This window comes from Pongo abelii, chromosome 8 (assembly GCF_028885655.2).
Source record: "Pongo abelii isolate AG06213 chromosome 8, NHGRI_mPonAbe1-v2.0_pri, whole genome shotgun sequence".
In the NCBI taxonomy this organism is placed as follows: domain Eukaryota; kingdom Metazoa; phylum Chordata; class Mammalia; order Primates; family Hominidae; genus Pongo; species Pongo abelii.
The window spans coordinates 106,561,453-106,586,898 of NC_071993.2; the positions used below are offsets into that span (position 1 = coordinate 106,561,453).

Sequence of the window (25,446 nt, forward strand, 5' to 3'; positions counted from 1 at the left end):
TGTGAGATGCCCTCCACTCACTTCCCATCTGTAGGAAGCCACGCTTAGATTCATTTGTGAGGTCAAAAGACCTGGGCTGGGGTCCCACTTCTGCACTGACTATGAGGCTCTGGACTAGTCACAGCCTCTGAGCTTTCTTGCTTGTGAAATAGAAATGACACCTGCACTGCCTACTTCAGAGATTTTGTGAGGTTCAAATGAGATCACACATGCTCAAGTACTCTGTGAAAGCCTTAAAATGAAATGTATTATTTACCATGTAATCTTCAGGACTTGCAGCTTCACTGAATAATTTGAGTTTCACAACTAAAATGGAAAACCAAGTGCCACATTGTAAAGCACTGCTGCAGGCAGAGCTGCAAATTAGAGCAGAGATCTGCCTCTTCTGTGCTGCGCTACCGCCCTAGGGAAGATAGTGGGGATCTGGAGCATCTGGTTGGTTGGGATCTGTCAAGGGCTTGTTGTTCTAGCCATCAGGGAGATTGCTTGGGGCCTACCACTAATGTCTTAAATTGTCATGAAAATCAGCAGAAAACAAAAACTACAGACATACTCAATAAACCTTTCCTTTGGGTCCCTTGATTTATGCTTAAAGGAAAGTCAAGAACAGTTAACAGCATTTCACTTCCCCTTTAGCAAGACAAACCCAATGAAACCATTTAATTTAAAGGCTTTTTATTAGGAACCAGGGGAATGAGCTGCTTATCCCTCTATAACAGTCTAGAGCAGGTCATCAGGCCCAGGATGGAGAGAGGTTATCAAAGGTGCTGTGGTGTGCTTTGCTGCACGTGCTTAGGGCCTGGAAGGAAAGGTGGTAGCAACAGAGGTTGGCAGGAACTGGTGTTAGTCAAAACACCAAAATCCTGGGGGAGAGCCCCTCTACCTTCCTTCTAACTCCACTTGAGGTGGGAGCACTCCAGGAGACAGAGAATGTGAGCAGGATGCAGCAGTGTCATCTGAACCCCTGGCTTCGTTCAGTGCTACTTCACTTGCCAGCCCTCCACTCTTCTTGCCGTTTAGTGATTAGGTATTTGAAGAACTCATACACAGACCATGCGATGGCTGTGGAGGGGATCTGGTAAATTACTCTAGCCTGCACCCCTCGGAAGTAGGCGGTCACCCCACCTACTTGATATACCGTCCTGAAGGCACTAGCCATGCCTGTGATATGTCCTGTAATGTGTGAGTTCAAAGCCAAGGACTCCTGGGTGTTGAGCAGTGTTTTGCAAACGTCCAGTGGGGTTGTGGCTGCGGCAGCTACAGCTCCTGCGCAAGCTCCAGAGAGGACGTGGGAGCTTGGGTTGTACCGTCTCTGGGGGTTAAAGTGCTCCTGCAGGAATTCATAGGTCATGAAGTGAATGGCTTGGAACGGAACGTTCATGGTCAGCTGGGTGGTGTAGCTGCGGTAAAAGGCCCCGGCCCCTTCATTTTGCCACACTGCCCGTACACAGTCTGTCACCCGGTGGTATGGTGAGTTGTACATCTGCATCCTCTGCTTGACCACTAGCAGTGCCATCAACAGGGAAGGAAATGGTGACAGCAGCCAACCGGTGATGGAGAGTATCCAGATTCAGAGTCCCAAGTCAGCAGATCAGCCAATGGAATAGAGAGAGAAAAAAGTTTGAGTGAGCTGCTGGCTAACCTGAGAAGTCAGCTTCCCTTTTTTGAGGGGAAGGAGTAGGCAGACAGTTGGTAATGAGTCAAAAAACAATAAACCCACTTCCATCAGGACTTCTGTAAAGCCAGCCAGTTCGCACACAGGACATATCTACGGTTTGGGAGCTTCAGAGAGTCTTCTTGAACTAAGTACCTATCTCTGATCTTACCCTCTAACAATTCCCAACAAGAAATGACTCCATGATAGTGATCACTATGAACACAGGCCCCTAACAATCCCAATCCTCACATACAAAGAGCACCTAACTTTTAAAATGTGAGATGGTGATCCTCCTAGAGGGGAGGAGACAGAAGTTCTACCAAAAAGATTCTTAGCCAAAAATAGTTGGCTTTAGTCTTCAAACACCTCCCACTCTCTCAAGTAGATAACATGGTGTGAACTCTGTGGAGCTTCAGCTTAGCTTTGGCTCTTTCCACCCCATGGCCTTGCCCAGACAGAAAATGAATGTGGCAACGATGCTGTCCCCTCGTATTCGCTCATCCTCACATGGAGAATGTTTTTGGAGAATTTTCCTCCGACTGAAAAGCCAAGATCCCAGCAGAAATGCAGGGACTGAGTTCTACAATTTAACCTTTCATTCCTATCCCAACTAGCTTCATCCCAATAAGAAAGGCAATATATTTAAGTGTCAATTCCTGCAAATCATAAGGGGGAAAAAAAAGTCAGAATCCATCTTCACCTCTTTGAAGAAAAATGAATCTGCTAAACTTTCAGGACAGATCAAATCTACTACAAAGGAGACTCCCAGGAAAGCCCAAAGACAGGCCACATGGAGACATCTTTTTCTAGGGAAGCCCCAGGGATTAGTAAAATCCCAGTGAATCTGCTTCCTGTCCAAGAGGGTGCCTCCTAGGTACCAAAAACATGGAGGGAGCACCCTCTAGTGGTAAAACAAGGTAACAGACTTTCCCACCAAAACTGATGTGCTCTTTCTTCTGCAAACTGGAAAGAAATACAGGTGCAGCTGCCCACAGAGTGATAGGTTGAGGAATCATTACCTTCCACAGGGTTCATGGCTGCATCATGAAGTAATGTTGCCACACACCCGGCCGCACCTGCAAACAAGAAAACAACTGCCACATGTAAGGCCAAGAGAGCTGACTAACTCATTGAGGTCCCCCAGTGAAGGGGAGTGGCTGTGCTACACTACAGCGGGGAAAAGTAACGTTAAGAGCTAGTCCAAAAGATGGGGACCCACTGCTCCTAAACTCCTGTTTAAGAAGGTAAGATATCTGTTCCCACCAACTTTGTAAGGTCACTAATGTATTCCACATCCATGATAGGAAGGCCAGCTCAAGTCTTATCAATAAAGATCATTCTGAGAATAAATGCAGCTCACGCCCCAGACAGGAAGCAGATACACTGCTGCCTAGGGATGCCAGCACATCACCTGCCACCAGTGGAGGGAGATACGGGGGCCAGGTGGTCAGATCTCACAGAACCTCACCACAGAATCTCACCTCTGTCCTGCTGCAGAACCCATTTGCAGAGCCTAACATTTGTCTACAAAGATCTTTCGTTCAGGTCCTGAACTATTCTGCCCCTCATCCTCTCCACACTCAACTTGGTTTCCAGCCAGTCCTAAAGCCCTAGGCTGCTATCCTTTCTCTTACTTCCACACAACCTTCTGGTTTCTTCATGCAGTTCCTTGGCCCCACCCCCATTCACTTTGTCATGAGGCTTTGTCATGTTCTCAACACAAACTGCCTCTGGTGAGTTGGGATCCTGAAAAGGTGAGGCGAAAAGCAGGGGCTTCATTAGTATCTTCCTTGGGTGGCTGGCTGGGTCGCCTCCAATCCTGCCCTAAGGAGCAGGACACCACCCAACTATCAAACATACACTGGGGGTAGTTCAGTGTGTCTCCACATTACCAGGGCATTAGAAGTTGATGCCAGGGAGATGAGAGGAACAAGTCAAGCTGGTAGGTAAGGGAGGATACTGTAACCCTTTGTTGAGGTGCCCCAAAGGAAAAGGCAGGGTTGAAGCGGCCCGTTGTCTGAGAACATCAGGTTTGGAAGTCCCTCCCTCATAATCTGGCCTATCCCAGCCCAAAGCTTCAGCTCCAAACCATGATGAGACTGGAAAGCACTGACAGCAGCAAAGCCCAAAGAGTTGGGAAAGTGGGGGAACCAGCACAGGAAGGCTCAATACCATTGGCAATATGGCTATTGCCCCCAGGGTGGATTACATCACTCAATGTCTTTTTTAACTTTTCGTAGCAGGCAAAATAAAGGGCGTGGGCAGGCCCTGCGCCTGTTGCTGTGACGTTCAGCCCCCTCATGGGCCTCCATAGGCCCTCCGTTCTTATAATCCTCCAGAGGGCCTCCAACACATTGCGATAGCGGGCAGCTGGGTCAGGCTGTAGACTCTGCATCCGGGTCTGAAATTACAGCAAGGAGAAGCGCAATGTCAGCAATGCCAACTTCTCGCCCCACCTCAACACACTGGGCAGACCTTCTACATGGAGCTGTGCCAATCTGTGAGAGGGATATCTGGCTTTCAGCTTATTTCCAATCTATAGCTGATCTTTCTTCTAAGCCTTGGACCTTTCTTTTTCTAGTTATCTATGACCCTAAGAATGGAACACCATTATTTTCCATGAAAAAATAATCCGACCAATTGCTAAGTGTCCTGATACTCCAAAATGATTCAGAGCCCCAGCAACAAATATCAAGCCTGTGTTTCAGAAGTTGCTTTTGTGCCTTAATACACTCAAGCTGACAGTTCTTTACAAATGGATTCTAAATTCAAGTATTTACTGTCTATGACATACTTTATGCTTTATACCTAAAGAGTGCCCTTGGCCCTGCTTCATGACCACACACTGAGGGGCGGCTAATTTTTTAATATTTTTTCAGACTATCTGGCAATGGTGGCTGGGTCTACACAGAGTCTTGGCAGAAGTAGCATTCTTAATAGATGCTTTTATTTCTTGGGAAAGAAAGTTTACCCTGAAACTGCAAAGGTGGGAGTGTCTAGTTAGAAACCACTCTAGTCTCCAATATTGAAAGGCCCTTCCAGATTTCTAATCTAAATTGATTGAATCCCAAAATTGGCATTAGCAAATAAAATCAGTCTCAGTGAAACATAATCCTTGGAATCTCTCTAAAAGATTCAATGATTGGAATAAAAGCATAGGGTAGACACTTCATATGATGTTCCTGGACAAAGTTTTGTTGAAATTTGGGAAATTAATCTTATTCGAAACACCTCCCTAAATTAGACCTTTTCTGAAGAGTGTGTCTCCCCAGGAAAATTTCTCATCTACTGACCCAATTCAAGGTAAAGTAACATGGAAACTAGTAGTTAATATAAAATCAATATCTAAAAAGAAAAATCAATGTCTGGTGCCTGACACACAATAAGCACTTCTGATTTGTTTGCTGAATGAATGAATCTTTTGTCACATAACTGTATCAGCTACAATCACTGGTGAGCCAATGGGAGCAAGTGATGCCCAAGTACAGTTTAAATTTCTGCATCAATCTAATCACTAGATTCTATTTGGATTTAAAAGCTTGAACCTTCGGCCAGGCACGGTGGCTCACGTCTGTAATCCCAGCACTTTGAGAGGCCGAGGCGAGCAGACCACCTGAGGTCAGGAGTTCGAGACCAGCCTAGCCAACAAGGTGAAACCCCATCTCTACTAAAAATACAAAAAAATTAGCCGGGCATGGTGGTGTGCACCTGTAATCCCAGCTATTCAGGAGGCAGGAGAATCGCTTGAACCTGTCAGGCGGAGGTTGCAGTGAGCCTTCGCTGGTTTGAGCCACTGCACGGCAGCCTGGGCAACAAGAGCAAAACTCCATCTCAAAAAAAAAAAAAAAAAAAAAAAGCTTGAACCTTCCTCTTGTCCAACTGGAATCCAAGAGTAATACCTTTCCTCAAGAGCATGGGAGAAAAGAAACTAACCAGACGAACAGGTCCCAATTAGCTGCAAGCAATCCACATTCCTCTGGTTATTTTCTCCTGCCTGCTACCAACAAAAAACTGGAAGCTTAAAAGGTTAGTTACTGGATGTTCAATCAGAAATACTCTATACAGTATCACTTATCACAATTTGACACATTCTTTCCTACTTCCCCCCACAAAACCTCATGTATTTCCAATAAAGGGTTTGTTTACTGATCTTTCACATCACACAAGGCATATAAAATCCATCAGAAGAGTTGTTCATAGAGACTACGGGTCAAATGCTGGCTAGAGCTACTAATAAGCAAAGATAAATTGAGCCTCTTAGCTTATCGTGTTTCCATGCATTTATTCAAAACTGATCTTGTATAGGGGGAATGTTCAGCAATTGCATTGCTCTGCTGCAGTCAATGGTGTATTTGGCTACCAATTCTGAACGGTTTGGCTTCGGAGGCCTGGAACTCCTCACCCCCAAGAGAAAACCGGACTGTGGGAAGCTACTTTGAACATTCTATATACACATCTAAATCTAACTCAACAATTCTAACTCCATAAAAATACATCCTTATGGAGAGGACCTGGGCATAAGCTATGCCAAATATAAAAATGAATATGGCTCCCCATATTTGTGGGCCAATAAATCTGCCTTTTACAGAAAGATGAAATATCTAAGTAAAAATTTCTGAAAAGCCTCAATATGAAAAACCTCTACCGGGCTTTGGAGAAAAGCCAAACGACCCAGTAGAGAAGTAAGTGCTTTGGTAAAAGACAAGCCACATTTGAGTCAAAAAGCCTGAGTCTGAGCCTCAGCTTTGCTAGTTGTGTGATCTTGGGTATGTCACTTAACCTCTTTAAGCTTCAAAATTGTCATCTATAACATGAGGCCAAGAATGACTGGCTCATAGGGCTGTTGTGGGGATTAAAAGAGAAAAGGTATGTAAAAGCCATTGGTAATTTGTAAGGTGCTAGAAATCCAAAGATTTTTATTGTATTCAAAATGATTCTATATTTGTTCATATCTAAGAATTTACAGATCATGGTAGCATTGCCTCCTGTATAAGTCATTTCACAAATATACGTGGGCAACTAACTGTCCATAGCCACCAATAAATCAGGGTTAATTTTGTATTTTTTGTTTTCCTTTTAAAGTTTCTCTGTGGCTATAATGATTTACATGTCCCACTATTAATCTGAAGGTCATATGTTCAGGGACAAGCTTTACTGTGAAATTCTGTGCCTTGCCTGGTTCTTGTAATCTGCTTTTGGGAAGCTATATGGAAGACTTGAGAGTCTGATACACTGAGTTCAAATCATAAGTGTGCCACTTAAACTGTGTGACCTTGGACAAGTTATATAACTGTTCCCTAAGCCTCCTTTCAACTGTAAAATAATGAAAATGGTTTCTACCTCATGAAGTTGCTTCACAGATTAAATGAATAAATGTATGTAAGGTACTTCAGATAGTGCTTGGCACACAAGATCACTGAATACTTATTACTAGATGCAAGAAAATCAAATAAGCTAATGTTTCCATTTCCTAATCTTTCACAGGTGAATATGTATAGATACCACTGACATCTGGAAATTGGAGATTTATCTCCCTCTGCTCTTCCCCTCTTTATTATATAAGTGGATATTTGCTTTACCACTTCAGAGCCAACAAGAAGGATAGCTGCCGGGGACAAGCAAACTGGGAAGTCTTTTCTGAAGGAAGAGATTTGAATTTTACTTTCATGCCTGCACAAAAGCGTTTAACATACTCACTGACACTAAATCATACTGGCCTCACCTAGTTCTTCCCTCTAAGTCATTTAAATCCCAGCATTAAGTGCAAGTGAAAATGAGCCTTCTAAAATAAGCTTTCATATTGTTGACAACTCCTGAGCATTTTTTTCTCAAATCATTATTTCCTTAATGGAGGGCTTTCAGGCATAACTGCAATGTTGTATGACTAATTTTTAAAAAACAAAAATTCCAAAGCTTATGTAAATGAGTAAGAACTGTTCTTCAAAATAGTTACCTTGGAAGGCTACAATTGACTTATTCCAGCAATGCTGTGGTTATGCAAAACCTTTCTGGAACTTCTCTTTCAGAGGTGTTTCCTCAACGGGTTTATAGGCCTCAGAAGTAAAGCAGTCTCCTTGCTTTCCAGTCCCACCTTATTTTCACGCCAAGCAGTATTACCCATTTTGACCTCCCACTTTATTCACCATATTTGATTCTGAATAGTTTTTGTTCCTGCAAAATCAATCCCATCTTGTCACAGGGCAAAGATTTGCCTCCCTTAAGGACATGCACCCAAATATTCTAGAAGCATTTTTAACAGGGATTTATAAAATGTTTATTGCAACAATAGCACTATGTAAATATATGGAGTAAGGAGATAACCTCCCATTATGTTATAATGGAACAGTGGTTAAATTGATAAGTTACAGTAATATTTCTAAGACAAATTATTACACTGTATTTTTCAAGCCATTAAATAATTTTCACTGTTTTCATTGATCTGTTTTCCATTCAATACCCATCCAGAAAAACAGCATCCTAAACCCTGCACTCTACTCACAGTCTAAGTCTAGGGAGGTTACTCTGCAGCTAGATTATATTAACTTTTGGATATACGGCATTATTAACTCAAGTCATTCAACCTAGAGTCTATACATATAATGTGTGCATCTTTTTTATTTGTACTTACTTGTTTTACATTTCAATGTTGTTACTTCTCTCTCATGGATTTTACTGTTTATTTCTATTTCTCGCAATTGACAAGCGCATTTAACATTCTAATGTCCATTTTAGTCAAGTGCATTTACCCCGTTTTCAATGGATATGGCCCTTGTTAGGAGTTACCTTGTGTTAAAATACTCCTGCCAGTTTGCTGTCATTCACAAAGCTTAATGAGCGTTCCCCCCATTTCCTTATCCACATTCTAATGAAAACATGAAACAGTACCGGAACCAAAGGGAAGTAAAAGGGATCTACTTTGCCTTTCCCAAGTTGATTCTCTCCTCCTTTTGAATACGTAACACTTTCCTGATTTGAAGAGAAAACATACATCAAAAAGCTGCCAGGTTACTGTTTGACTATCACCCTTCACATGTAAAGGAGGCATCGGTCTTTGTCATATCAACAGTCCCCTCTAGTTTACCTCTCCCTCAATTCAGTCCTCACCTTTAATGGCTGGCACCTTTACTAATGTACAAGAATAAGAACTGTAAAGAACAATAATCTGTTTCTTTCTTCACCCAGCTTTCTTCAGAAGGACCCGACTTCAGTACACATAAATCATCCTGCTTGGTTGTGAATGCAATTAGTTTTACTTTCACAAGAATCGTGTCCTCTTGTTGATCTCATTCCATTTTCTTCATACTTACATCTACTTTCTAATACCGTCACACTTCCTTTCTAGACAACTTCTCCCTTTTTGTCAACTTCAGGTGGCCAAAGAAATACGCTATCAGTTTCATCTCTCTTGTTTGGAGGCTGATGTGCTCCCTGAACATACAGTCCTAATCCCAGCTCAATTTTCATGTTCAGGAAATAGGTGGGGTATCATGCTTGCTTCACAGAGAAACTGAAACCTTTTCCTGAATACGATCTTTCCCATATTACTTCCAGTCTGGAATTCTGCATTCTCACTGCACAATGATTTCCAATCACTCATGTGTTAAGATTTAACATGTAAGTCCTTTATCTAGCTGAGAGATCCCAGATTCGGGTTCCTGCCCCGTCAGTAAGGGAAGACACAGTAAGGAGTTTGTAAAAGCACTAGCCCAGAAAACATCTCAAGCCGTTAGATCCATTTCAGGGTCTGGTTCACGCCAGTTGGCTTCACCTTAATCGAGTTAGTAGCACTTACCTGAGCTTCGGGATACCCCATCCCACCCTATTCCTGTTTAGTCCCAGGTGGGGTCCAGGGCTTTGGCTGACAGATTTTCGATCCTGAGTCCCGATTCAGATTTCACTGACGGTTAGAAATAGGTCCTGGTTCCTGACTGGGATCAACTCCCAGCTGGGACCTTGCTTGAATGGAGTGTCGGTTCGAATCATGTGGTAGTGGCAGGAGCCAGGAAGGAACCCATGTCGGCTCCGGCTCTCAGCCGGGATCCTGGCTCCGGACAAGACCCAGGGGTCGGGTCAGCCCCAGGTCGGGTTCGAAGCCGGGTGCAGGTCTCACCTTGACGCAGTCGATGGGGTACATCACGCAGTGCTCCAGGATCCCTGCCACGGCGCCTGCCACCATGTGCGTGGTGACAGTGGCTCCAGCCGGCAGCGCCTCGTAGTCCGGGCCGGAGTCCGCATCTTGTCGTACCGGGGGCCTGCAGGCCCCGGCCTCCCCGCCGCCGGCCCCCCGGCCCACGCCCCGCTGCAGCCACCCGTCCAGCAGCGCCGACTCCCCGGGGCTCCGCCCGGGCCCTGCTGCCGGCCCCCCCGCCACACCGCCAGCACCCCGCCCCTCCAACTCCATCCACCCGGGCCAGCTGCGGCGCCCACCCCCGCCGCCGCTGCCACCACTGCCGCCGCCGCCCCCCGGCCCCGTAGTGTCCGCCTCAGGCGCGGCCCAGAGAGCCCGGGGCCTCCGGCTCCCGCTTGGCCCCGCGGACACGCCCCCCAACGAACCATTGGTGGAGACGCCAAGTTAGACCCACCCCTTTCCTTACGTAGGAAAAATCAGCCGGTAGTATTAGCGAAGTCGACTGTCATTCCTCAGCCCTGAGGCGTTGCTAGCGCCTACATCCCACCTTTTCCCCTTTGATCTTGGAAGCTTCTTGTTTATTGGTCACTGATTGGCCGACATGTGCGATCAACCCGCCTCTGACTTTTTAGAAGGGCGGGAGAAACTTAAGGCTGAACTTTGATAGGCTCAACCACTCTTGATACTTTGACCGCGGCCATTGGCCCGCACCACGTCGGGCCCCGATTGGCTACAGAAAGAGCGACGCGCCCAGGGACTCTAGGGGCCGACTTCGGGCCCCTCACTAGCGCCTGCAGAGTTGTGGTCCCTGTGCGCGGGATCGCGTCGGGGGCGGGGCGGTGACAGGCCTTCAACGTCAAACTGCTGACGGGCGCCGTTACGACCCGCGCTCCAGTGCGCTCCTCAAATTCTGAGACGCGTGGCTGGAGAGCGGGCGGCCCTGGCCCCGGAGAGCCGTGTTCCCGCGGGATCTCGTCGCGGGCGTGAGGCGGGGCTGGCCTGGGCCGGTCATCCCCTGGCTGGCGCGACCCGCAGCCTGTCCGGGAAGCCGTTGCGACATGCGGGTCGGGAACCGCCTCACCGACAGGGGGGACCGCGGCGGCCCGCTAGACTCTGGTCGGGTCTGGAGTATTGGGCCCCCTGGCCGGAGCCGGTGCTCCTCAGGCCCCAGCGCCCGGCACTGAGCCTGGCATCCACATTCGCACAGTAAACCCAGCAAGTGTTGAATGAATGAGGTTCCCCGGGCCCCGGCTGTCACTGGGCTCTGCGCCAGGCCGAGAGCCGAAGGCGGGGAAGGAAGATGTCGAAATGGGCGGGATGATTCGCAGATGACGGCCGGTGGCGAGGCGGGGCTGGAGACCGCATCCCAAAGGCAGCAGGGAAGTGCGGCGGCTGTGGGGAAGCTCGGACGCACGGCCTGGCCGAGTCTGAAGCATCAGTATCTTGTCCCTGAGCCGGCGCGCTGATGGGTCCCCCGCCTGGCGATGAGGGCTTCTCCCTCCCTCGGGTCAGCCCCGGTCCTGAAAGGCAAGGCCAGCGATTCCCGGCCTTAGGACCTCCTGCGCCAGGGAGCACGGGCGTCTTCCGTTTGCCTTCCCTGAGCGTGTTGGCACAAGCCGCCCGCGGTTTCCAGCTGTGTCTTCTCTGTTTTACCCAAATGATGCAACTGTGGACTTCTCCATCTGTTTATAGGTTTTCCTGGAATAGGAAAGATGTTTTCCTTTTTTCTTTCTAAAGTTTAGCCCTTCTCTGGGCTTCCTTTTTAAAAACTTTTTCTACTCTCTTCAGCAGTTGTTATTAACCTTTGGGTCGTGACCGTTTGGAAAATAATAAAGCTACGAATTCTCCTCTCCTACTTCCACCTCCCATCTCCTGTGTGCACCCCAAATTTTGCATATCATTTCTGCGTTTCAGAGTCCCTGAAGGTGCCATGTGGACACCCTAGGGGTCCATTAACCTGGGTAACCTCTCCCTGGCCGGCGCAGTGGCTCATGCCTGTAACTCCAACACTTAGGCCGAGGTGGGACGATAATTGAGCTCAGGAGTTCGAGACCAGCCTGGACAACATGGCAAAACCCCGTCTCTACAAAATAATAATAAATACAAAAAAGTACAAAAATTCAAAAATTGGCTGGGTATGGTGGTGTGCACCTGTAGTCTCAGCTACTTGGGGGAGGATTGCTTGCGCCAGGGAGGTCGAGGCTGCAGTGAGCCTTGTTCACGCCACTACACTCCAGCCTGGGTGACAAAGCAAGATTTTGTCTCAAAAAATTTTTTTAAAAGGAACTTCTCCCCCACAGCATGTTCAGTCTCTCCTTTTCTCTAGCATATTTAACTTAAGAAATGAATAGGTCTCACAAAAACCCATTCAATCCTGCTAGAGTACTAATTCCCTTTACTGCCAGATTACTCCAGTAATGACCTATCCACCTCTATGTCCTTTCTCTCCTTAAGCTTTTTACATTTTTTACTTTTATTCATTGGTCATAAATGACCTTTCCAAATCCATCGGTCTTTTTCCTATTCCCATTTTTCTTAACACAGATAACACTTGCCGCCACCCCACATTGGCACTTTTTACTAGCTTCAGAAACCACTCTACCTTTTAGACTTCTCAGTCGCTTACACTTCTCTAGCCATTGAAGTGGAACATCCCTAAACGTTTAATGCTTCTTGGTCATCTTTAATACCTTAGAGAACTTTGCCATTCCAAACCAGTTGTCCTCATTGGAACCCTATCTTTATTTCCCTTATTGCATACTTTTAACTGAAATTTCCATGGGAACATTCAGTAATGTTTATTGAGTACCAATTGTGTACTTGAAGCTGGGGATACAGGACAGACATAGTCCATGTTCTCATGGAGCTTTTTAATGATGAGGGTGGGGAGGTGGGTCAGAGAAAAACACACAAAAAATGTCAGCTCTGGATCCTATGCTGATCTTTGAAATAGGGTGGTATGATATAGTGTGACTGGGTGGCTACATTTTTATGGCCAAGGAAGGCCTTTCTGAGGAGACATGTTTGGTGAGTTCTGAATGATAGACAGGAGCCAGTCATGACAGACTTGGAGAAGGGCATGCCAGCAGAAGGAACAGTAGGTACGGCAACCCTAAGGTGAGAACGAGGTTGGTGCATGAGGAACAGAAAGAAGACCAGTGTGGCTGGAGCATGGTGAGTGAGTGGGGAGGGGATACAACATGAGGTTGGAAAGATAAACAAGGGGTGAATATCCACCTTGATTTCTGACTTAGCATGTCCATTCCAAGCTCAGCCTTTCCACTCCCCACCCCAACCCATTCCTCCAAAATGTTCGTTTTCCATGAAAGTCTTCATTATTTGCCCAATAAATGAGACTCTAAAGCTGGAGTCTTCCTTGACTGCCCATTCAGAATCATCATCATTCTGAACTGTTTCTTCTGTTTATGCTCTCCTTTTCCTTCGTATTGATATACTTTCCCTGAATCTGATTACATCTGTATTGTCATAACCCTTTGGAAGGCCTGCCTGCCTTGAGGATCCCCTAGCTTCAGCAGTATTTTGATTCTCCTCCTTCCAGGTACACAGTAAGATGTTTTTTTCCACCTCCTTGAAGATAGGCATGGCCGTGGGATTTGCTTTGGCCAGTGAAATACGAGGGAAGCACAAAAGTCACACTTTTCCTCCTCTGCCACATGACTAGTGATTGTTCAAATGGTGGAGACTCTGTCAGCCTGGGGCCCTGGTGAGAATGACATGAAGCAGAGTTCCCTACTTGCTGCCTACTTGCTCCCAGACAGACTTCAGCATCAGTGAGAAATAAATCTTAGTTGTTTCAAGACACAGAGCTTTTAGGATTATTCCACACCATAGCATAAACTAGCCCAGTACTTCTGAGACTTTAATGTGATGATAAATGATGTTACCTGAAGAATTTGTTAAAATGCAGATTGCAGTTCTGTAGGTCTGGTTGGGGCCTAAGATTCTTCCTTCCCTCCCTCCCTCCCTTCTCTTTCTTTCTTCCTTTCTTCTCTTTCTTTCTCTTCTTTCTTCCTTTCTCCTTCCTTCCTTTTTTCCTTCCTTCCTTTCTTCTCTTTTTCTTCTTTCTTTCTTCCTTTCTCCTTCCTTCCTTTTTCCTTTTTTCCTTCCTTCCTTCTTCTCTTTTTCTTCTTTCTTTCTTTCTCTTCCCTTCCTTCCTTCTCTTTCTTTGTTTCTTTTTTCCTTCTTTCTCTCTTTTTTCTTCTTCCTCTCTCTTTCTTTCTTTTGTAGAGACAGGGTCTTGCTATCTTGCCCAAAATGGCCTTAGAACTCCTGGGCTCAAGCAATCCTCTTGTCTCAGCTTCCCAAAGTGCTGAGATTACAGGTGTGAGCCACCATTCCTACCTAGATTCTGCATTTTTGACAAGCTCTCAAGTGATGCTGATGCTACTAGACCTTGGACCACACTTTGATAGTAAGCACCTAACCTGCACACAAACCCATACACACTGTCGTACATCTCACCAGCACTAAACCTGCCTAAAAAATTATAAAAGTAAGCAGGCCAGGCGCGGTGGCTCATGCTTGTAATCCCAGCACTTTGGGAGACCGAGGCAGGCAGATTACTTGAGGTCAGGAGTTTGAGATCAGCCTGGCCAACATGGTGAAACCCCGTCTCTACTAAAAATACAAAAATTAGCCAGGCTTGGTGGCGTGTGCCTGTAATCCCAGCTACTCAGGAGGCTGAGGTGGGAGAATCACTTGAACCCGGGATGCAGAGGTTGCAGTGAGCCAAGATTGGGCCACTGCACTCCAGCCTTGGTAATAGAGTGAGACCCTATCTCAAAGAAAAAAAGTAGGCAAGGAACTTTATTGGTGATATTCTTCACAAACCCTCGTTTCCTGCACCTGCAACTCCTCAGGTACTATAGTCATGTTTTCTTGTATTCCAGTGTCTGGAATTTATTCCTTCTGGTGGATTCTTGGTCTCGCTGACTTCAAGAATGAAGCCACGGACACTCGCGGTGAGTGTTACAGTTCTTAAAGATGGTGTGTCCGGAGTTTGTTCCTTCAGATGTTCAGATGTATCCAGAGTTTCTTCCTTCCAGTGGGTTCGTGGTCTCGCTGACTTCAGGAGTGAAGCCGCAGACCTTTGCAGTGAGTGTTACAGCCTTAAAGGTGATGTGTCCGGAGTTGTTTGTTCCTCCCGGTGGATTCGTGGTCTCGCTGACTTCAGGAATGAAGCTGCAGACCCTTGCGGTGGGTGTTATAGCTCATAAAGATATTGTGGACCCAAAGAGTGAGCAGCAGCAAGATTAATTCTGAAAAGTGAAAGAACAAAGCTTCCACAGCGTGGAAGGGTACCTGAGCAGGTTGCTGCTGCTGGCTCGGGTAGCCAGCTTTTATTCCCTTATTTGGCCCTGTCCCCCCACATCCTGCTGATTGGTCCATTTTACAGAGCATTCATTGGTCCATTTCATAGAGTGCTGATTGGTCCATTTTACAGAGTGCTGATTGGTGCATTTACAATCGTTTAGCTGGACACAGAGTGCTGATTGATATGTTTTTACAGAGTGCTGATTGGTGTGTTTACAATCCTTTAGCTGGACACAGAGCGCTGATTGTTGTGTTTACAATCCTCTAGCTAGACAGAAAAGTTCTCCAAGTCCCTACCTGACCCAGAAGCCCAGCTAGCTTCACCTCTCATTCCCAGTACAATTGTTTTTTCACATTCTCCCTTCTATCTTGTAATTTTCTACATCTCTCTATGAGACCACTCATTTTTTTTCTTTAGTAACAGAAACCTCAAGTTTCACTTTGGGCGTGTGGCTTCCCAGCTAAAGCCCATATATTTTTCCCCAGCTTCCCTGGCAATCAACATTGGTGGTGTGACTAAGTTCTAGTTAGTGGGATGTGAAGGAAAGTGATGTTTGAAACACCTGGGTTGTACCTTTAAAAGAAAAGGGTATGTTCTCCTCTTGCTCATTTTCTCCCTTCTCGTCAGAACATAGACCCAGAAGATAATTATTTTTGGCCATGAGGACAAGGCCTATACCTTAGCTGGTGGCAGAGCAAAAGTTAGAAGAAACCTGTGTCCTTAACACCATGAGGCATCCTATCACCTCAGACCACTTGTGCTCAGACATGAGAGAGCTTGTTAAGTAATTGCTGTTAATGGGAATCTTTGTTACAGCAGCTGAATTTATATCCTAGAGAAGCTGCTCTTCCTTAGAATGCATTCCCCCTTTGTTCTTATCAAATTTCTCATTATTGAGGGTTCAAAACAGGTCCTACTGCTGCCTCCAGCTTACACTACCCTCCTTCTCTGAACTGCCATCATACCTGGGCATGTGATATGAGTGTAGTATAAAATGAGATTGATTCCAGCAGCCACACATGAAAATAAGACTGCTAACCTTACAGTCACTTAAAAAGAAACTGATTCCTAAATGGTGAAGAAACAGAACATAAGAGCTACAGGAATTCAGAGTTGGGGTAAGCAGTGAGGACTGAAAGGATCAGGAGATATCATTATTTATCTCATTAGTTTTCGTACTGGAGACTGCGTACAGGAAGACTTTCCAAGGGTTATTTAGGAAACATTGTTTCAAGGGAATCAATTTGCTACGCCTCATCTGGATTAATTCTTTCCTAAAATTCCTCTTCCTGAAAAAGCCGTTGAAACAATTCTTCTTTCCTTTCTCCCCTTTCTCAATCTGTCCTTTTATCTTACAAAAGAAAAGTGTGACCTGACTCACTTTTCATCTTATTATCATTTATTCGCTGGGTGCATAAAAACACCCAGGTTGTCAAACAATCCTTGTGCTGGCAAAGCCTTCAATCAAGATATAACAGTAGACTTCATGTCTTTCCCTGACTCACATATATTCCAGTTAAGGGCAAAACATGGCTTTAAGAATGGATATTTCAGCCCATGTGGGATATTCTGTGTACATAAATGTCGTACAGTGGAGCAGTGTTTTTTTTTTTAATTTGTAATTCTCATTTATTGAGGAAAATATAAGTAGAGGGCAGTTTTCTATCCCAATGTTAGTCCTTCTTCCCCAGATTTCTTATTCCACTTTTGTCTGTCTGATGAGTCACTTTCATTCTTTAACCCTGCTCTTTGTATTTTTTTTTAAAAAATAATTAATTTTATGGCCAGATATGGTGGCTCACACCTCCCAGCACTTCGGGAGGCCACAGCGGGCAGATCACTTAAGGCCAGGAGTTTGAGACCAGCCTGGCCAACATAGTGAAACACTGTCTATACTAAAAATGCAAAAATTAGCCGGGCATGGTGGTGCATGCCTGTAATCTCAGCTACTTGGGAGGCTGAGGCATGAGAATGGCTTGAACCAGGGAGGCAGAGGTTGCAGTGAGCCAAGATCATGCCACCACACTCCAGCCTAGGCGACAAACCGAGACAATCTCAAAATAAAAAAAAAAAGTTTTTTTTTTGGATACATAGTAGGTGTATATTTATAGGGTATGTGAGATATTTTAATATAGGCCTGCAATATGAAATAATCACATCATGGAGAATGGGGTATCCATCCCCTCAAGTATTTATCCTTTGAGCTATAAACAATCCAATTACACTCTTTATTTATGTATTTGTTTATTTATTCATCTTGTTTTTTTTTTTTTTGAGACAAGATACTGCTCCGTCACCCAGGCTAGAGTGCAGTAGCGCGATCATGGCTCACTGCAGCTTCGACCCCCCGGGCTCAAGCGATCCTCTTGCTTCTGTCCCCCAAGTAGCTGAGACTATAGTCATGCACTAATACATCCGGCTAATTTTTTTGAATTTTAGTAGAGACAAGGTCTCATTATGTTGCCCAGGCTAGTCTCAAACTCCTGAGCTCAAGTGATCCTCCCACTTCAGCCTCCCAAAGTGATGGGATTACAGGCATGAGCTGCCGTACCCTGCCCACTTTTAAGTTATTTTAAAACGTACAATTAAGTTATTATTAACTATAGTCACCCTATTTTGCTATCAAATAGTAGGTCTTATTCATTCTTTCAATTCTTTTTTGGACCTATTAACAATTCTTACCCCCCACCCCCACCCCCGCCACCCTGCAAGTTCCCTGCCACCCTTCCCAGCCTCTGGTAACCATCCTTCTACTCTCTATGTCCATGATTTCAATTGTTTTTATTTTTGATCCCACAAATAAGTGAGAACAGAGCAGTGAGTTTTTGATTTACATCACCGATTCCAATCTCTGACTATTATCAAAGAATACATTGCTTCTGGAGGGAGATTCTCCTGAAAGCAAAGTAAAGAGAGTGTAATTAAATATTAAAGGTGAGAGAGCCTTATTTCATTTAAGTGGCACATTTATGGCAAGGTTTGTGGCTTATCTCTCTTGGGACTATGATATTCAAGACTTACAATTTTTATTTTTATGCTGGGATGTAATAAAGGGCAATGATCCCTCTCAGGTCAGAAACAAGAAAAAGCTGAGTAATACTGCTCATTTACTCTTGTCTCAACTTGAGTTTCAGTTTTATATTTTGCATTACTTCTAGGAGAAGTATGGGGAAAGTACATGTTTACATGTTTTCACAGATCAACATTATGCCATCAGGTAAAAGGAAAATATGTCAAAAACAAATTTGTCTTTTATATTTTCTTGAATGTTTATTCAGGCTTGCAGTAAAAATGTTTTCATTTTCCTTTGTCAAAAGATTATTGACTATGCCACTTCATACCTATACGGATGGCTATAAGAATAAACACAATCACTGGGCGGCCGCAGTGGCTCACGCCTACAATCCCAGCACTTTGGGAGGCTGAGGTGGGTGGATCACCTGAGGTCGGGAGTTCAAGACCAGCCTGACCAACATGGAGAAACCCTGTCCCTCCTAAAAATTAATTAGCCGGGTGTGGTGGCACATGCCTGTAATCCCAGCTACTCAGGAGGCTGAGGCAGGAGAATCGCTTGAACTCGGGAGGCAGAGGTTGCAGTGAGCCGAGATCACGCCATTGCACTCTAGCCTGGGCAAAAAGAGCAAAATTCTGACTCAAAAACAAAACAAAAAAACCCACCACAATCGTTGTTGAAAATAACAACGATTGGCAAGAAAATAACAACCAATGAGGAAATTGGAACCCTCATACGTTGCTGGTGAGAACGTAAAATCATTCAGCCACTATGGAAAACAGTTTGGCAGTTCCTCAAAAAGTTAAACATAGAATTACTATATGACCCAGCAATTCCACTCCTAGGTATATGACTGCTGTAATTTGGATGTCTGTCCCCTCCAAATCTCATGATGAAATTTGATCTCCAGTGTTCCAGGTGGGCCTACTGGGAGGTATTTGAGTCATGGGAATAGATCTCTCATGAATAGATTAATGCCCTCCATGGTGGATAGGTGTGAGTGAGTTCTCATTCTATTAGTTTCAGTGAGAGCTGGTTGTTAAAAAGAGCCTGGCACCTCCTGCCCCATGCCCCTTGCCTCATCTCTTGTCATATGATCTCTGCAGAAGCAGCCTGAGGCCCTCCCCAGAAGCTGGGGAGATGCTGGTTCCCTGCTTTTTGTATAACCTGCACAACTGTGAGCCAAAAAACCTCTTTTCTTTGTAAATTACCCAGCCTCAGGTATTCCTTTATAGCAACACAAGACTAAGACAATTTCCAAAAGAATTGAACACAGGTACTCAAGCAAGTACATGCATGTTCACAGCAGCACTTTTCACACTAGGCAAAAGGTGGAAACAGTCCAAATGGCCATCAGACAAATAATGGATAAACAAATTGTGTATACATGAAATGAATATAATTCAACCATAGAAAGAAACAAAGAACTGATACATGCTATAATGTGAATGAATCGTGAAAGAAGCCAAATTGAAAAGGTCACATACTATTCCACTTACATGAAATATCCAGAATAGATAGCTCTATAGAGACAGAACACAGATTGGTGGTTACCAGTTGCAGCAGGCAGAGGAGAATGAGAGTAACTGCTTAATGGGGATGGGGTTTCCTATCAGGGTGATGAAATGAGTCAGAACTAGGTAGATGTAGTGGTTGTACAACATTGTGAATGTACTAAATGCCACCGAATAGTCCACTTTAAAATGGTTAATTTGGCCAGGCACAGTGGCTCACGCCTGTAATCCCAACCCTTTGGGAGGCCGAGGTGGGTGGATCACTTGAGCCTAGGAGTTCAAGACCAGCCTGGGCACCATAGGGAAACCCCCATCTCAAAAAAGAAGAGGGAAAAAAAAGGGTAGTGAGACTGTAAAGCAGTTTCTTCCTCTTCTTTCCTTTCTTTCCTTCCTTTCGTACCAGTGGCTCTCAAATCATCCAGGGGAGCTTGGATGCAAACTTTTTCTTTTCTTTTTGAGACAGAGTCTCATTCTGTCCCCCTGGCTGGAGTGCGGTGGTACAGATCTCAGCTCACTGCAAACTCTGCCCCCCAGGTTCAAGCAATTCTCCTGCCTCTGCCTCCCAAGTAGCTGGGATTAACGATGCGCACCACCACCCCCTGCAAATTTTTAAAAAATATTTTTGGTAGACACAGGGTTTCAACATGTTGGTGAGGCTGGTCTCGAACTCTTGACTTCAAGTCATCTACCCACCTAAGCCTCCCAAAGTGCTGGGATTACAGGCATGAGCCACCATGCCCCGCCTATGCAAAATTTTTGACCCTAACATAGGCCTAAAAATCATCTTTCAGAGTAAGGCATGAGAATCTGCATTTTATAAGCAGGTCATTCTGACACAGGAGGTCCCTGGACCACATTTTGAAAAATACTGCTATGATATCACCATACTAGTTCCGAACATCCAATTGGTGCTAGTTTAATAGGCTAAAAGCCATGACTCAGCAGGGGGCAGCAAAGCTTAATAGTGCTAGCCAATTCATTTATTCTCTCAATATGTGCCAGGCCTTAAACGAAGTCCTAGGGATAAAAGATGCATAAATCCATGCATGGTCTCTTCTCTGGTGGAGCTTAAAGTCTTCTGGGGAAGACAGGCATTAACCAAAGATTCATGAATGTAAAATTACAATTGGGATGTGTGAGATGAAGGAAAGGCACATGATATACTAAAAGCATATGTTAAGGGGACCTAACTTAGCCTAGGGGGTTATGTCACACAAGGAAAATGACATTTGAAGTAATATTTTAAAGATAAGAAGAGTTAATTAGGTTACATCAGATGGAGGGGTAGTGGAAGGAGTAAGGGAGGTAGTGGAAGGAGTAAGGGAAGGAGTAACTTTCTGGACAAAGAAAACATAATAGCAGGAGTCCTGTGGTCACAGGACAAGAACAGTGTTTGTGAGGCCAGATGAAACATGTCTGAGTCCTGGGAAGTAAGTAAGGAGCAGTCCTTGAGAGGTTTTGAAAGTCATGTTTCAAGGGATTGGTTTATATTTTAAGAACAATGGGATTCCATTGTGGAATTCTAAGTTGAAGTTGGGCAACATGGTCAATTTTGCAATTTGAAAAGGTCACTGGTTTCTGTGAAAAAAGATTGAGGGCAGCAACCCTAGAAGCTGGGCTATTATTCATATTTTATAGATAAGGAAATGAGCTGTAAGAAACATAGCTTCCTCAAGGTAACGCAGCTGGTAAGTGGTGAAGCCAGCTTTCAGACACTGGTCTCCTGACTTCGTTTATTTAATTTAATTTTATATTATATCTTATTTTAAATTTTTATTTATTTTTCTTTCTCAGAAATCCTTGCTCTGATCTGCCTGACTTCAGAGTGTAAACTCTTAAATACACAGTCTGCTGCCTCTCCAGATCAAGGTAATAAACTAACAAAACAGAGTTAGTAAAAATGATTTTTAAAAAGTATAAACAGAAAGCCTCATCTCTGACTCATCCCATCTTTGCTTTGGTCATGACTCCTCATCAGAAAATGAGAATGGGAAGGGTAGCCCAGGGTAGCTGAAGTTCCCTTACTTGACCTAAGCTTCACTTTTCTCATCTGTAAAGCAGTAATAATACTCTAATAGCCCGCATAGAATGCCCTCCGTATCCATGGGTTCTGCATTCGTGAATTCAACCAACTGGGACAGAAAATAATGGGAAGAAATGCATCTGTACTGAAAACGCTCAGTATGTTATTTTTTAAGCAATAAAGTATAATGACTATTTACATAGCATTTACATTGTATTAGGTATTATAAGTAATGTAGAGATTATTTAAAGTAGCTGAGAGGATGTGTGTAGGTTATTTGCAAATACTATGCCACTTTACATTAGTGACTTGAGCATCTGCAGATTTTTATATCTGTGGAGGCTGGTTGGGGGTGGGTGTGTGTCCTAGAACCAGTCCCCCATGGATACTGAGGGACAACTGTACTTCACTGGATTGTTTAAGGATTAAATTACAAAAAGAATGCTAAATGCTTAGTATACTATCAGGCATACTATATACTATGTTAGAACTCAACAAATGTGGATTATTACTATTATTATAATGATTACTTATTTTTTCCTTTATATCTGTCCATCCACCATCACAGAAATCAATGGCATCACATCACCTAACTCCCAAGCAAAAAACCAAAATTATCCCCTCTCCCTCTCCCTCTCCCCTCTCCCTCTCCCCTCTTCGGTCTCCCTCTGTTGCTGAAGCTGGACTGTGCTGTCATGATCTCAGCTCACTGCAACCTCCCTGCCTCGAGCTCCTGTGATTCTCCTGCCTCGGCCTGCCAAGTGCCTGGGATTGCGAGCGCGAGCCACCACGCCTGACTGGTTTTTGTATTTTTGGTGGAGACGAGGTTTCGCTGTGTTGACTGGGCTGGTCTCTGGCTCTTGGCCTTGAGTGATCTGCCCGCCTCAGCCTCCCGAGGTGCTGGGATTGCAGACAGAGTCTTGCTCACTCAATGCTCAATGTTGCCCAGGCTGGAGTGCAGTGGCGTGATCTCAGCTGGCTACAACCTCCACCTCCCAGCCGCCTGCCTTGGCCTCCCAAAGTGCTAAGATTACAGCCTCTGCCCGGCCGCCACCCCGTCTAGGAAATGAGGAGCGTCTCTGCCCGGCCGCCCCCTCTGAGAAGTGAGGAGTGCCTCTGCCCGGCCGCCATCCCGTATAGGAAGTGAGGAGGGTCTCTGCCCGGCCGCCCATTGTCTGGGCCGTGAGGAGTGCCTCTGCCCAGCCGCCCCGTCTGGGAAGTGAGGAGCGCCTCTGCCCGGCCGCCACCCCATCTGGGAGGAAGTGAGGAGCACCTCTACCTGGCTGCCCCGTCTGGGAAGTGAGGAGCGCCTCTGCCCGGCCGCCACCCCGTCTGGGAGGAAGTGAGGAGCGCCTCTGCCCGGCCGCCCCCTCTGGGAGGTGAGGAGCGCCTCTGCCCGGCAGCCCAACGTCTGGGAAGTGAGGAGCGCCTCTGCCCGGCCGCCACCCAGTCTGGGAGGAAGTGAGGAGCGCCTCTGCCTGGCCGCCACACTGTCTGGGAGGAAGTGATGAGCGTCTCTGCCTGGCCGCCCAATCTGGGAAGTGAGGAGCGCCTCTACCTGGCTGCCCCGTCTGGGAAGCGAGGAGCGCCTCTACCTGGCCGCCCCGTCTGGGAAGCGAGGAGGGCCTCTGCCCGGCCACCCCTTCTGGGAAGTGAGGAGCGCCTCTGCTCAGCCGCCACCCTGTCTGGGAGGAAGTGAGGCGCGCCTCTGCCTGGCTGCCCCATCTGGGAAGTGAGGAGCACCTTTGCCTGGCTGCCCCTTCTGGGAAGTGAGGAGCGCCTCTGCCCGGCCACCACGTCTGGGAGGTGAGGAGCGCCTCTGCCCGGCCGCCACCCCGCCTGGGAGGAAGTGAGGAGCGCCTCTGCCCGGCCGCCCCGTCTGGGAGGTGAGGAGTGCCTCTGCCTGGCCGCCACCCCCTCTGGGAGGAAGTGAGGAGCGCCTCTGCCCGGCTGCCCAATCTGGGAAGTGAGGAACGCCTCTACCTGGCCACCCCATCTGGGAAGCGAGGAGCGCCTCTGCCCGGCTGCCCCTTCTGGGAAGTGAGGAGCGCCTCTGCCCGGCCGCCACGTCTGGGAGGTGAGGAGCACCTCTGCCAGGCCGCCACCCCGTCTGGGAGGAAGTGAGGAGCGCCTCTGCCCGGCCGCCCCGTCTGGGAGGTGAGGAGCACCTCTGCCTGGCCGCCACCCCGTCTGGGAGAAAGTGAGGAGCGCCTCTGCCCGGCTGCCCAATCTGGGAAGTGAGGAGGGCCTCTACCTGGCCGCCCCCTCAGGGAAGCGAGGAGCACCTCTGCCCAGCCGCCCCGTCTGGGAGGTGAGGAGCGCCTCTGCCCGGCCGCCCCGTCTGGGAATTGAGGAGCGCCTCTGCCCGGGCGCCCTGTCTGGGATGTGAGGAGCGCCTCTGCCTGGCTGCCACCCCATCTGGGAGGAAGTGAGGAGTGCCTCTGCCCTGCCGCCCTATCTGGGAGGTGAGGAGCATCTCTGCCTGGCTGCCCCGTCTGGGAATTGAGGAGCGCCTCTGCCTGGCTGCCCCGTCTGGGAAGTGAGGAGCACCTCTGCCCGGCCGCCCCGTCTGGGAGGAGAAATTCTTCTGCCTTGGGATGCTGTTGATCTATGGCCTTGCCCCCAGCCCCGTGCTCTCTGAAACATGTGCTGTGTCAACTCAGGGTTAAATGGATTAAGGGCAGTGCAAGATGTGCTTTGTTAAACAGATGCTTGAAGGCAGCATGCTCTTTAAGAGTCATCACCACTCCCTAATCTCAAGTACTCAGGAATACAAACACTGCGGAAGGCCACAGGGACCTCTGCCTAGGAAAACCAGAGACCTTTGTTCATGTGTTTATCTGCTGACCTTCTCTCCACTATTATCCTATGACCCTGCCATATCCCCCTCTCCGAGAAACACCAAAGAATGATCAATAAATAATTAATTTTTAAAAAAAAACCAGAATTATCATAGTTACTGTCCTTTGCTTTTATTCTTTCTTCTTTTTTTCAGCTCAACTGTGAGCAAGGAACTTTTGCTTGTTTAGACAATCAACTTGCTGCTAAACTACAGCACCAAATTTTGGGTATTTCACAAATTAGCTTCCTTTTCTTTCTACAATAACATCCTTACTTTGGGACTAGGTCATATGTGACCTTAGTTATTGCATGGACTTTGTATCATAAATAGTAGACCAAATTCTTAAGTGAAATGGCTAGAATTACAAAGCTTTCCTTGAATGTTATCAAATAACATAATGGTCTATCATCCTTGACATACAAAAACGATAAGCTATCAGCATGGGATAAATTTTGAGTTGTTTATGGAAGTAGATGTGATGTATTTTTAGTGCTCTATAGTATTGAATACTTTATACATATGGAATGCATTATCAAAGCAACTAGCCAGTTATGAAGGCAGCAAACATGGACACAACATTTTCATTAAAAAAAAAAAAAAGTTGACCTCAACCCCATAAGCCTTGAATCCCCAAGTTATCTGTGTGCGTGATTTTCCTGGCTGTTCTCCAGGTCCTATTCCAATTTCTTACTACATTTTTATTACAGGCACATTCCCAACACTCATACCTGGTCTTCTGCCTTATCCAATGCTGATTTCTTCATTGCCTCCTTTTAATCAACCAGCTCTTTTCTCTTTATTACTTAGCCTTTCTTGGCTTCACAACTTACTCATTACAAACTAGCATATAAAAGCCTAGGCAGGCCAGGTGCAGTGGCTCACATTTGTAGTCCCAGCACTTTGGGAGACTGAGGCAGGTGGATCACCTGAGGTC

The 25,446-nt window shown here is 46.0% G+C and overlaps 1 protein-coding gene across 7 annotated transcripts in view; it reads right to left on the reverse strand.

Moving 5' to 3' along the window:
* Positions 1 to 658: 658 nt before the first annotated feature.
* Positions 659 to 25,446, reverse strand: part of SLC25A28 (solute carrier family 25 member 28) — a 50,603-nt gene continuing 25,815 nt past the window's right edge. The window contains exons 1-4 of one of the 7 annotated variants that reach the window (XM_063727704.1): positions 10,252 to 10,707; positions 3,830 to 4,058; positions 2,677 to 2,751; positions 659 to 1,503 (exon numbers count right to left, since the gene is read on the reverse strand). In XM_063727704.1, the coding sequence (XP_063583774.1) occupies positions 986 to 1,503; positions 2,677 to 2,751; positions 3,830 to 4,052 (816 nt within the window). In that variant the 5' untranslated portion in view covers positions 4,053 to 4,058; positions 10,252 to 10,707 and the 3' untranslated portion in view covers positions 659 to 985. Of the gene's footprint in view, positions 1,504 to 2,676; positions 2,752 to 3,291; positions 3,747 to 3,829; positions 4,059 to 9,449; positions 10,164 to 10,251; positions 10,708 to 25,446 lie in introns of those variants that run through there. The other 6 variants (XM_024254064.3, XM_063727702.1, XM_024254065.2 and 3 more) reach the window with 6 other exon arrangements.